The sequence below is a fragment of the Pelmatolapia mariae genome, linkage group LG22, assembly GCF_036321145.2.
Source record: "Pelmatolapia mariae isolate MD_Pm_ZW linkage group LG22, Pm_UMD_F_2, whole genome shotgun sequence".
Taxonomy (NCBI): Eukaryota; Metazoa; Chordata; class Actinopteri; order Cichliformes; family Cichlidae; genus Pelmatolapia; species Pelmatolapia mariae.
Window position 1 is genome coordinate 8,003,283 of NC_086245.2, and position 13,199 is coordinate 8,016,481.

Sequence of the window (13,199 nt, forward strand, 5' to 3'; positions counted from 1 at the left end):
CTCACGTGTCCTGAAATTCCTAAAGTAAATATAAGTAAGTTATGGATTTTGTGTTTCTCAAATTGATATCCACTAATGACTGTGAAGTTGGAATTGTACAATTTTTTCCAATTGACTAAAGTCTTTTCTGTAATTCTTCAAAGATGGGCAATGTGGATTTGATGAAGGCTGGGAGCAACATGGAGGAAAGTGTTATTACTTCTCTACCAATAAATCATCCTGGACAGAGAGCAGAGATGAATGTAGGGCTAAAGGAGGAGACCTGGTAAAAATAGATAACTGGTGTGAGCAGGTATAAATCACATACTCTTCATTTCATTCATCATTCGTTTCACGTCTTTACGTTTTAAAATGTGCTTTAGGAGATCTTTCTCTCAAAACAGATCAGTGTTATATCAATAACACTCAAACATCTCCTTTTCAGATTTTTCTAAAAACCAGATTGAATAGAAAAATGGACAACTTTGACGACATGTTCTGGATTGGCCTGACAGATGCAGTGGAAGAGGGCAGATGGTTGTGGTCGGATGGCTCACCACTAAACACAAGGTTTGATTGTCCTAATCAGTTTTTTCCATTTACAATATGCTGTTTGTAAGTTAACAAGATCATTTCTTTTCGGCCTTCATCCAATAGTTTGTCTTTTTGGGCTGACCATGAGCCGGACAACTGGACTCATGAAAATCCTGATGGAGAGCATTGTGTAAGGATGGGGGAAGAAGAAGGACAGGAACCTCTGAAGACTTGGTATGATATGTTTTGCAAAGCTCCTAATAAGAGCATATGCGAAAAATGGGTAAAAACAGATTGACTGACTGTTTTATTTTAAGCATGTAAATATAACTGAACTAACAAGACAATGCATTGTAAACAGATAAAAACCCAAAGTAAAGATATTGAGTGGTCATGAATATCTGTGTGTACCACTCAATTTAGATGCTCAAAAACTAGTAGGATGAAATTTACACTATTTGATCCTAGTCTACTCACATGCAAAATACACACATAAAACAATATAAGTTTACAAACTAAAACAGCAAACTACATTTTTACTTTGGGCTATACACCCTGTTATTAACACACTTCTAAATCTCTGTGCCTTGTAAAAAAAATAATATTCATTTCTTTATTCTCTGTTTAAAAACTGAGTTCTGATTGGACATGTTTAATATGAAAGTGTATTTCTGTAACACAGACCTTCCCAAAGTGTGGGGCCCGCCCCCTAGGGGGGGCGCAGAGCCATTGCAGGGGGGGCGCGGCATGAAAGAGGGGGGGACAAAACGCTTGGACACTGCTAGCACAGGGCGGCCACAGAAACGCAAAGCAGGAGATGAAGCATCGCTGAATATGTTTCCAAACCGACTTCATTCTAAGCCAAAGACTAGAAAATATGGTGAAGCATATCTTCCCTTTGGCTTCAGCTGCACAAGTGCTGAGGTAGGTCTCCCCTGCAGAATTGGTTTTCCCTGTGTCGGGAGCAGCGCTGGGCTCTCCAAATCACGGACAAACAGTATCACAGCTGTTTATGTTTTTGAACCCATTTTGTACAGAGACATTTTTTGAAAAATGTATTGATAGCAATGTTGAATATTATTACACATGAAAAAAACAACTACACGTAAAATAATTACACCGTGAGGCCTCTGCCTTTCTAAATGGAGAGACAGTAACTGCGTGTGTATATGTAAGCCTGTAAAACCTGCAGACAGTCAGATTAACAGTATTGTGTCTCTATCTGCCATTCTGCAATTCATCTCATGTAAACAACAGCGTGGCGCACAGCGTGACGTGAAAAAAGGCACATACCTTTGACATTGTGTGATGAACTCTGTATTCCTCGTCCACACCTAAACGCAAAAAAGGAGTTTTAAAAAATCTCCGTTTTTGGTGATTCGAAACGCCGTTTACGTGTGGACGAAACAGCTGCGTTTCCAAAAATCCCCTTGTAGGTGTGGATGTAGCGTGAAAGAGTTAGTAGTTTATTTTATTACTACCTGTAATTTATTGCAGATTACTTGTTAATTTTTTACTAAATGTTTGAGGTGTGAAATAAACCGCAATGGAGCAAAATATGGGTGTGTGTGGTTGGAGGATGTGTGCGCGCGTGTGCGTGCGCGCGTGCGGGGGGGGGGGGGGGGGGGGGGCGCGAACATTTTTCTCGTAAACAAAGGGGGGCCCAGCAAAAAAAGTTTGGGAACCACTGCTGTAACACGTATCCTAATGAATACTTTCAGCTTGGGTTACTCTCACCCTAATCAACAAAAATGAAGACAGGGTTTCACTGGAATACAGTGAGACTTCTCAATGACTATATTCATGGAATTTATTGTTTTGTTTTGTTTTTTAAAAAAGGTATGAAGTTATGCATTGATGTACTTTTGAAAAAAAATTCCTCTATAGAGTTCTTCCACAACAACCGGGTTGTCCACAAACTAACTCCTGTGACTGTAATGCTGATATTTTATATTAGTCCTTATTACTGGCTTGCTGAACAGCCAGTAATAAGGACAATTAAGATGATTTGGTTTTAAATGGCACAAGTTCTGAAAGTTGTGAGGCAAAGATGTTTTTGCGGCCTTAAACATTATTTATTCTGAGGTCAACCAAATCTTAAACTTAAGAATACCAAATTTAATTTTCAAAAAAGAATTTGATGGTTTTGAAGTGGCTTTATTTACTTTACTTTATTTACTATCCTTATTGCTCTTTTTTTGCAGAATATATAATGGATGGGTGTTTGCTTTGTACCTAGAGCAGGGCTGTCAAATGTACGGTGACCCGCAGTAGAACTGCATCTGGTGTCATGACCTAACATCATGTTGGTCATATGTGTGTTCATGTGTCCGCCTCCTCCGACCAGAGGATGGTTGTGGGTCTTTCTCTCTGTTCCCTCCCTGGTGTGTCTTGATAGAGTCAAATGCTTGCTGAGTGGTTGGGTTGAATGCATTCCTGTTCCAGGAAGGGATAATTGGTAGGACAGCAAGCTGTCAACTACCAAATGACAGCCACCTCGCCCCTCTCTAATGGGCTCCACCACCCAATAAACAGCCTGTGGTTCTGCTCATTGCTTTTAGTGTTTCTGTGTGAAAATCTTAGCCAAACATTGCGTTATTGAATATAAGTCAAGTTGTGTTTCTGGTTCTAAGATGAGACCTAGCGATGCCCAATGAAGCTTTCTGATGCATTGAAGCTTGTATTGAAAAAGGGTTTACCTGATACACTGGGGTCCTATGCCAGCCATCTCTCTTATACTGTTAGAAATCTTTAAGTTGTCCTTGACAGCTCTCTCAAATTAGACAAAAAGTGTCCTCAGTTGCCTATACAAAATCCTTTTGTATACTTTAAAAATTTTAAATAACTTGGCACCCAGTTACCTAACAGACCTTCTTGACGTGTATAGCCCCAAGAGAGCGCTCAGATCCTCTAACCAACTGCTCTTAGTGTAACAAAGGCCCCGACGAAAGACTAGAAGGGACCGAGCTTTTGCAATTGCCGCACCTAAACTCTGGAATAATCTTCCTATCGATGTCCGCATGTCAGAATCTATTCAATCGTTCAAATCCCACTTAAACCTCATCTGTTCCATCTTGCCTTTGAAGCAAATTAGTTCGGACTTCCACACGGTCTGCATTTGTGCTATGTAACTGTAACTTTAACTGTCACTGTAACTGTAGTTGTTTTTAACTGTTATTGTTGCCCTTTGTTGTAATCTGCTTTGCTACCTTGTATGAAGCACTTGCATGGACACTGTCCTTTTTAAATGTGCTATAGAAATAAATATTGATTGATTGATTGATTAGTTTAACTGGTTTTTATTCAGGAAGAGAGGCAGAGCGTCCTCTCTTCCTGGTCACATTTCTTGTTATGCCCATATTACCCCTAGGCTGAGGACGTTATACTAGCCTCCCAGATAATTTCATATGTCGGTTATTATTGGCCCGTGGGTATGTGGGAGCCAAATCTTCAGCTCTGCTGAGAATTCATGCAGGCAGGGATGGGACTTAATGGGAACAGCAAATCACATACAAAGAGAGACGGGTATCATAGCAGAGACAGGGGACCCGGTTTAAATGCAAGCATGTTGGGAAAGAGTGAACAAACGAGCGAAAATGTAAAATGAGTATCACGTGTCTTAATTTTAATGATATTGGGTGTCTGAGTGTCTAAATGAGTCTCACAGGCCAGAATATGCGCTTATTACATGCAAAACATGTGAAGAAGGTGAAGAAATGACAAAAAAAGAATCTTCAGGATATCACAAGCTGGTGGTGTCGTTGTGGTGATACCAAAATCGGATACATGGTAGGATTGCATCAGGAAGGTCATCTACATAACAAAAAGTCAAAAGTACCTTTATATAGCTTTTGATTACTTTTAGACTTCTAAACTCAACTTTTACAAGACTAAGCATGAAGAAACTCACAAAGCCCAGTCTTCTTGAATTTGTCTCTAAATGTTCTTACCGGTTGGTGGCCATCTTGAAAATAGTTGCCATTTTGAAATTTAGCCTGATTAATGGATTTCATGAAAAGAGTATGATAAATGGTCATAAAAATTGATTTGGTACTTGTATCCACACCGCTAACATTTTCTGCTGCACTATCACTGCACAACACATATGTCATGATCCCGGGGTGGTAACACGTCTTTTTTGACACTTTGAATTCTTTTCTTTTTTTCACAGATACAGCCACCTAGAATTGCCACTGGTATGCACTTTCCACAGTACATACGTCACTTTAATGCAATTGCAGGGTGTCATCAACAGATGGCGCTTTGTTCACAAAAACTTTGACTTGTATAGTTTCACATTCTTTTAACACATTTCATTATTAAATATTTTCACCTGTTAAAATATAAAAACTTAGTTACATTTTGAAAATGTAAAATAAATGGATGAAACTTTACAGTCAGTTTGACCATTTAGACATTTTGTACTGCAAATCACCAAATTTATTTAAAGTAACAGACGACAGCAAACATATAAAGAAGAACTTTGAATGTCCTTTAAGAAGCCTGGAGAACTGCTCCTGGAGACTACTTAAAGAAATAACATGAAAGCGTTTCACAAGAGTTCAGCCTTTGTTGAAGAACAGGGCTGTAACACCAAATGTTGACTTTAAAGCTCTGTTTAAATTGCATGGTTACAAAGTTAAAAGTGTATTACACCAGCATTCACTTGATGGATTTGGGTGGGTGTATAAGTGCACTATTTGGGTGTTTGGGTGTGAGTTTTGTTGGGGGTGGGATGTTGTCTTTGGAGACGCTACAGGACTGAGTTCAGCACTCAAGTCAACCACATGGTGCCTTCCAGAAAATAAAACTGTGACAAGTACCCAATACACACACAGGCAGCGTTGCAGGGGGAGTGTCCATTTACTCATGACAACAGAGACAACATTCATTTAGACTCTAGTGCTTTTGCAACTGATTGAGGCCTTGACTTTTTGTTTTGCTCTTGTACTTAATTTAGATTATTTAATTTTAAGATGTGTCAGTCTGACCTGCAACAAAACAGAAGAGTCATTCTGACCCACCATGAGCTTCTTGTTGTTGTTCTTCTTTTTCTTCTGTGTCCCTGAGACCACTTGCTCTCTATCCACCTACCTACGCACCAACTTACAGTGCTTACCTGCCTAGACCCAGCTTGCACACATGGGACAGTAGAGCACAGTACAACCCCTACATATGTACTTGCTGCACCTTCCGACACACGTTTTGTGTCTTACAGTCCTCAGTTCTACTGCTGCTGATGTTGTTGGCGACACTGCCGATGGTGCCGATGACGACAATGATGATGATGATGCCACTGATGCATTTGGGTCGGTCGCAGAGGACCACATCCTCATCGAGAGACAGTGCACTTGGGACACCACGGTTCAAGCTGCACTCACGCAAGGGACTTGTTCCCTGACACAAATGAGCAAAGCTACGAGCACCTTACCCATTAGCTTGAGGAATGCTTGTTTCATGTGCCAGTGCCAAAAAGTGATCGCTTGCCAAAAGGGATTTCTGGTACTTAAAAAATTATTGCAGGAATTTAAGCTGCTATAAATCACTTGTTGACCTCAAACCGTCAAAAATAGGTCAATCATATCTCTCAAAAAGAATATCTTATCACAATGTAGCTGATGCACTCAGTTTTTGGAAAAGTGACTTTTATATATTCTTTATTTATCCCCGTAAAAAGTGTCATTGACATAAAAAATGTATTTCACGAGAGATCTAGCCAAGAGGGCAGCAGAAATTGTAACAAATATAACATCACAGTTCTATAAACTTACTTGAAGTGACCAAAAAGGACTGACAATATGGGTCATCAAATACACAGAGTCATAAAGGTAATTCAAAAACAGGTCATTTTTTTATTTTATATATAACCCCTTGATAAATCCCTTACACTACCATTTATTTACTAATATAAGTAAAGTTGTTAGACTTTTTAAAAAAAAAAAAAACACACATTAAAACATCAGAATTCAATTTTTAGCAGACAATCACTTTTTGGAAAACAACATCTATGTCAGTTTTTGAGAGCAGTGATCTTTAATGTAAATGAGCCTTTTTAGGTGTTTCATATCCCCTTCAACAGTGAGGGGGTTGGAGGTGGGGTGTGCTCAAAATGCTTTGCCTTCCCAAAATGTGAAAGGATATGCATGCAGAAGTTTCATTACCAGCAGGGGGAGAGAATATATTTAAAGCCAAGGATTTGCTAGTGAATTAAAAAAAAAATAACGTATGAAGTACATTCCCAGGTCCTGTAGATGCTAATATGTAAATGTGTTAATAATGTCTGTTTAATCACTTTCCGGTCCTTGAAATAAAATATCTCCCTCTGTTGTTACTGCAACTTCTGCATGTGTGTGCTTTTCATGCTTTGGAGAGGCAAAGCCTGAAATGGACACGGTGGACTGGCCTGTCTGTTGCAGGTTTTGCCACGAGTTACACTTGAAAAATAAAAAGATTTTAAAGCTTATGTTATGTAATAACGAATTATCTGTTTGCCTAGAACAGGAAAGTGTTACTTTGCCTAGTGGTCTAGGGGTACCCTCGACATAACATGACGCACAACTCCTCACTCCTGCCACTCCCAGAAAAGGCTAGCAACACAGAACAACTGAAGATGCTAAGCAGCAGTTTATCTGCTTTGGAGGTGAGCAGTGCCATGTCAACAAATAAAAGTATCCAGTGTTCCTCAGTGTTCTTTAAGCGAAAATAAAAGGAAAACAAAAAACAATTATTGAACCAATGTTTCTAAGCAATAACCAAAATGGATTTCAACACAAACACTAGTCTCACTCCTGCTACTGCTGCAGTGCTCAACATATGCAGTGGATAAGTATTTACATTTCTCTACAAAACACTCAGAAACACAACTTAGCTCACAAAATTCCCTAATGGACTTCTGTTCAGGCTTCTCATACAACTACTTGCTGCTACTTGCAACTGCTTGGTTCTTTGTTGTTTGTAGACGCGACAAGGAGTGGACAGAGGTGGCTGTCAGCTGGAGTTTAAGATGCTGCTGTCCATTCAATTATCCAATCCAGACACGGGAACTTTTACAAACCAATCAGCAGCTCCACCAACACACACAAATGCACACACACCTTCGAGGCAACAGATTATCTTAGGTCATAACAAAAGACGTTTCGAATTATAAATCCATGCTTTAAGATCTTAACTTTTAAAGGAAAGCATTGCACACTGATTGATTCATTACAGATGAAGAGAATTATTTACAACTTCTTTGTGCTTACGAACAGTGATTCTGTCTGGTCATCTCAATGACCTCTTCGTTTTTTATACATATGAGTGTGTTTGTACTTGTCATTTATTTTATCCACACAAAAAAATGGATGTGAAACATTTCTTTTGAAAATGACATGAGATTAAAAAAGTCAGATATTGTGGAGTTGTGGTTTATAAAGCCCTCCCCTTTCTTCCGTTTTACAGGAAGTTGTTTTTCATGTTGTCTGCGTGTTGTGTAACTTCTCTTTCAGCCTCACTTCAGCCCACACAGCATTAAAATGCCTGAAGAAGTGCTTTACTCTAATGTGATGTTTATAAAAGCAAAGAGGGAGACCAATGGTGAGTCTGTATATTCATCTTTCTAATGAGTAATAAGATTTCTCAGAAGAAAAACTCAAAATAGCAGTTTCTTGTGGTTTTTTTGTTTTGTTTTGTTTTTTAAGTACAACATTGTAGGGAATTTTTAAAATAAAATTTATCAACAGACACGAATTTCTAACTAACTAAGAGTCTGGTTTCATGTTTTATGTTGTAGAAAGAGCTTCCCCATTGGCTAATCCCACTTTCTCTCAAGTCAATATTTCAAGGACTCAGCCATCCACGACAGATGTGCCTGGTAGGTAAAGACGAGGTTTTATTTAACAGGAGAATGAACTTTGAACAGCACTCAGTATCGATCAGGAAGCAAACAGCCATCAGATAAATCTATTTGTATTTTTTACTTAAAAATAAAAACATGTTCTTAAGTCACACAGAGCGCTGACTTTGGAAACAAAAAATGAGAGTGAATCAATTAAAAAAAAGGGGGGGGGGATGAATTAATTTGAATCTTTCCAAAAGTCTTGCTGTATGTTATTGTATGTAGCATTTTTACAGTTAATGTGTGCACCAAATAGATCAAATAATTCCATTTAGTTTTATTTATATGGCAGCATTTCACAAAAACAGCCCCAACAATCAATAGAGACTCTACAAGGAAGAACCCAGAAGAAGGGAGCAATCTGCCGTGAACGGCTTCAAACATTAAAAGTAGTACTAAAAGCAGAACGTTTTTTTTTTAATCTAAAGTATAATAAGGCAATAGAAGGTAATAAATATCCTTATTGAGTTAAAGAGAAATTTCAGGGACAGAATTTTATTTAATGGACAGCCTTCCCTGAAAAGGAAAAAAAAGATGTGAATTTGTTCACTAACAAACTTGCAGTGGTGTTGTAGACTATCAGTGTTAAAATAATGGAAATAAAATTCATATGGATATCGTATACATGTAACAATACATATATTAGATAGATAGATAGATAGATAGATAGATAGATGGATGAAGTGAAGAGTACACAAATATCTATCTTATAAAGCCAGAAAAAGCCCAAAAAAAGGGAAACTGAGAAAGTAGCTTTGAAGGAGTTTCATCTCACTTTAAGGAGTGAGTAAATATAATTATACAGGAGCTTTAAGGTTCAAAATCACAAAGTGGATCATAAAAATATTAAAAACATAAAATCAAACATTTACTCAGAGATTTTCTTGTGTTCTTTTAACATTTCTCGATAACTCTTAATCTGATGCTAAAGTAGGAGTAATGCTGGAAACCACAGGAAGTGAAGCGTCGTGTTTGAGGCTGTTTGGTTGAGGAGTTCTCGCTAAAGTTATTTAATGTCTTCCTGGGTGGTACTTAGAAAACCAGTAAACTGCAGCATCCAATTAAAGTCCACATGCAAGGACTACAGTCTTTATATCTAATATCAGCTACAGACAATCACTTGGGTTATTGTGCTTTATTTTCTAAACTGAGCTGGTACCTGCCAGCTGTAAGAAGCATCGTATTTGTGATTTTTATGATCCAGAAATTCTTGATCACACCTTGTATATTCTATACTCATGTTGTTGTGACCACAATCTGTACATGTTTATCTCTCATATCTGTCACATCTCTGTCTTTGCTAACTCTTCAGAGCTTCCTCAACAAGCGGAGCTGAGCAGAAAGTCAAAGTTGCTCTCAGAGAGACTGGTCCTGCTGGTTGTCATTGCTCTCCTGGCTGCTGCTGTCATTGCTCTGTGTGTTACCTGTGAGCGCTACAATTTTAATTTTCTTTCATACTATTTACAAGGATAGTGTTCTAAAAATGAACAGAAGGGCAAAGCAGTAATCCTCCTGTTTAATGTTTCTATATTGAATGTGTTTAACTTTTTAGGGCCTCATGTCATAAAATACTTTTTTTTAACTTAAGGAATTCAAAAATCTACATGTCTTTTAGTTTGCTGTTGACTGATTTCTTTGTTTTTTGTCTTATACTTTTTTAAATCAGCATTTAAGCATGGACATCACAGAGAGGGAAGACACAAACAGAAAGGTAAGCATGTGAAACTCCAAAGCTGCAATGCTGGATCGAAGCTGGATTTTTTCGACTAAACTCTAATTTACACCGTTCATAACACCTGACATTACATGAATATCCAAACCCCGCTGATTTTAGCTGTCGAATAAGACTTTTGTTAATTTCTGTTCAGTATTTGAAAAACAGAGACATTTTTGATGAACAACAGATTAATAAAAAAAATATTTTTTGTGCTAAGATGCTATACAGTACAGTATAGTGTACATGTCCACAGTCTCTTGAAACAAAAAGTAAGTTTTGAATTTTGTCTTTGACATATTTGTACCCTCTGATGATGATTAAATAAACATTGATGGACTGACAAAAAGAGGAAGTTAGTTAGAGGATAGCAGGAGGATAGAAGAAGCCTCCTGCTGCTCCCAAACCACATGAAGATGAGTTTAAATCAGACTGATGGCTGTCCGATCCCTTTTTTCCCCCAAAATAGAGATAAAACCATGCAGCACGGTGCAGCCTACATGTTCACCATGTTCTGATGCAAAAAGTAATTTTTGAATTATTTTTATATTTATATTTTTATATATTTTTTTATTTATTATTTTTATCCTCTGATGATGCTTAAAGAAACATTCACTGTTGAAGTGACAGAAAGAGGAGAAAACATGAGCAATGACTTTTTCCACCTGACTGAAGTTGTTGTTGTAATCTCTTCAAAGGTCAGACGAGTTATAAATGTGAAGATGGCTGGGAGCAACATAAAGGAAAGTGCTATTATTTCTCCATCGGTAAAACCTCCTGGAACGAGAGCAGAGATGAATGTAGAGCTAAAAAAGGAGATCTGGTTAAGATAAACAGCACGGAGGAGCAGGTATAACACACTGCTGCAGGTTCATGTTCTCATGTATTTTATCACATCCTGCTGTTTCATCATCTCATAACAGAAACCTCTCAGAATAATTTGAATACAAATTCCTTCAGAAATTCCTGGAGAGTAAACTGAAAGAAATCAAGAACTCTGATGACAAGTTCTGGATCGGACTGATATACTCAGCTAAAAACAACACATGGGTTTGGACGGATGGATCACAGCTGAACAAAAGGTTCAATTCTTGTGAAAATATTTGTATTCGTTTCCAGAATCAAAGTCACCATTTTTACTGAACAACTTCTGTTTTATTTCTTAGTTTGACTTTTTGGAGCAACAAAGAGCAAGACTATAGAAATGGAACAAATGAGCAAAGCTGTTTAAGGGTGGTGGGGAAAGGTGGAGCTAATGATCTGAAGCTTACATCCTGCAAAAAGCCTCAAAGAAGTATTTGTGAGAAATAACTGAACACTGTAAATATGCAGTTGTCTAAAATTCAGTCAGCCTATAAAATAGTCTCGGTAAAAATACAGACGTTGGAGTTGTGATATGTTTACAAAGTTAATGTCTAAACTGTATATCCCTTCTAGATTTGCTTTTAGTAAAAAATAAAATATACTTGAATAAATCTGAATAACATATTTTGGTGATTTGTTTTTATTAACAGTATTGTTGTGCGGTACGGCGGCGTTGCTGCTGTGGAAATGAAAAATTTGCCTCATTTTTTCGTTGAGAAATTTACAAAAAAAATATAAAAACTTCAGTTTAAAGGAAGAGTTTGGTTACCATTTATCCAAGCTTTATGTTTTATAAATATAATGTAACTAACTAATATAATATATTAGTTGTGCTGTGTTTTTGAGTAATAAATACTTTCATCTTGTTGATGTTACTCTCACATGTTTCCACACGTGAACAGTGCAGACGAAGATGATTTACTGTGTGGTTTCAGTGAACACTGTCACACTTTTCTCAGTAAACGATCCCTGCTCTAAATCTAAGCTAAATATACCAGATGTCTAAAAGATATCAGCTTATTGACCAACAAATTATCTGTATCCTAAAATGACAGAATACAAATGTTTCATTAATCTGAATTTAAGGAAAATGAAACTATTTAAGCACAATGAACTTCCAATCCTTTAATTTCATCAACACGAAGGTGAAGAAAAACAGAGCTTCAGTGAGACGTGAGTGTTGATCATCAAACAACCACCAGTCTGAACAAAACTTCCCAGAATAGAACAAAAACATGTATCCTGGAGTAAAATATTTTTACCTGCATAAAGCTTAGTTGGCATGGTGGTGCAGTGTTTAGCACTGTAGCCTCACATCAACAACATTCTGGGCTCAAACCTTCCTGTGCCTTTCACCCAGAAATTTGCATTTTCTCTGCCTCCACAATCCAAAGACATGTACGTGGATTAGCCACTGATTCTATGTATTTGCTTTCTGTACAATTTTTTTTTAATTTTTTTCAGTGAGACTAGGAAGTTTTATTTAAGTACCAGCAAATTTGAGGCCACCTTTAGTGTTTTAAGAATACATGGTGAAATTTAAAGAAAGAATAGAACCAAGTGTTAATAATGAGGCAAAAAGTGAACTGAACTGAATTTCCCGGAGTAACCCACCCGAGGGATTAATAAAGTTTTATCTAAACTAAAATCAGCAGTGAAGGGACTGACTTTTTCTCATGTCACATGATCAGATAACAAAATGTTTCCATTACACATTTGTGGTAAATGTTTCCAGACCATGAAACCCAGAGCAGATAAATGTTTACTATCAATGTAAAACCTGACACTTATACTATTCATGTATCAGCAGTATTGCTTTAGTAGCAAAAAAAATGTCAGCATTTAAAGTTTTGATAGTGAAATTCCTGATAACTTATAGCTAACTGCAGTTGTATCTTTTAGATGAGGGATGCAAAGCTTCATTTATCTTTTCTCTGTAAAGCCTCAAATTAACTTTCATTGATTAAATATTAGGGAAAACCAACACTGACATGAATTTCATCTTTGAGTTCAAAATAGACTAAATTAAAACAACAAATTTGTGTCTCAGAATGTTATCAACTTAAAAAAAGCTGGAAGTAAAATGGAGGAAAGTGCTATTATTTCTAAGATGAGAGAAATGAATGCAGTATAAAACATTACTTACAGGTTTGTATTCTTACATTATCATAATTAACATTAACAAAAAGAAATGCCATGCTATTAGGTCAAGCTGTCCCAAGTGGTCGTGGC

General features: G+C 37.2%; 1 protein-coding gene across 1 annotated transcript; it reads left to right on the forward strand.

Annotated features, from left to right (window-relative positions):
* Nucleotides 1-8,006: 8,006 nt before the first annotated feature.
* Nucleotides 8,007-11,484, forward strand: LOC135932786 (hepatic lectin-like). The gene is made up of 7 exons (XM_065470436.1): nt 8,007-8,088; nt 8,285-8,365; nt 9,702-9,815; nt 10,056-10,100; nt 10,802-10,953; nt 11,064-11,185; nt 11,270-11,484. Exons 1-7 carry the CDS (start codon nt 8,028-8,030, stop codon nt 11,412-11,414), a joined length of 720 nt encoding a protein of 239 aa, XP_065326508.1. The 5' UTR covers nt 8,007-8,027; the 3' UTR covers nt 11,415-11,484.
* Nucleotides 11,485-13,199: the final 1,715 nt, after the last annotated feature.

Excerpts from the sequence above, each read along its gene's own strand:
- LOC135932786 (XM_065470436.1), top strand. The coding sequence starts at position 8,028 with ATGCCTGAAGAAGTGCTTTACTCTAATGTGATGTTTATAAAAGCAAAG. Across the intron at positions 9,816-10,055 it reads CATTGCTCTGTGTGTTACCT|CATTTAAGCATGGACATCAC; the intron begins GTGAGCGCTACA and ends TTTTTAAATCAG. Across the intron at positions 11,186-11,269 it reads GGATCACAGCTGAACAAAAG|TTTGACTTTTTGGAGCAACA; the intron begins GTTCAATTCTTG and ends TTTATTTCTTAG.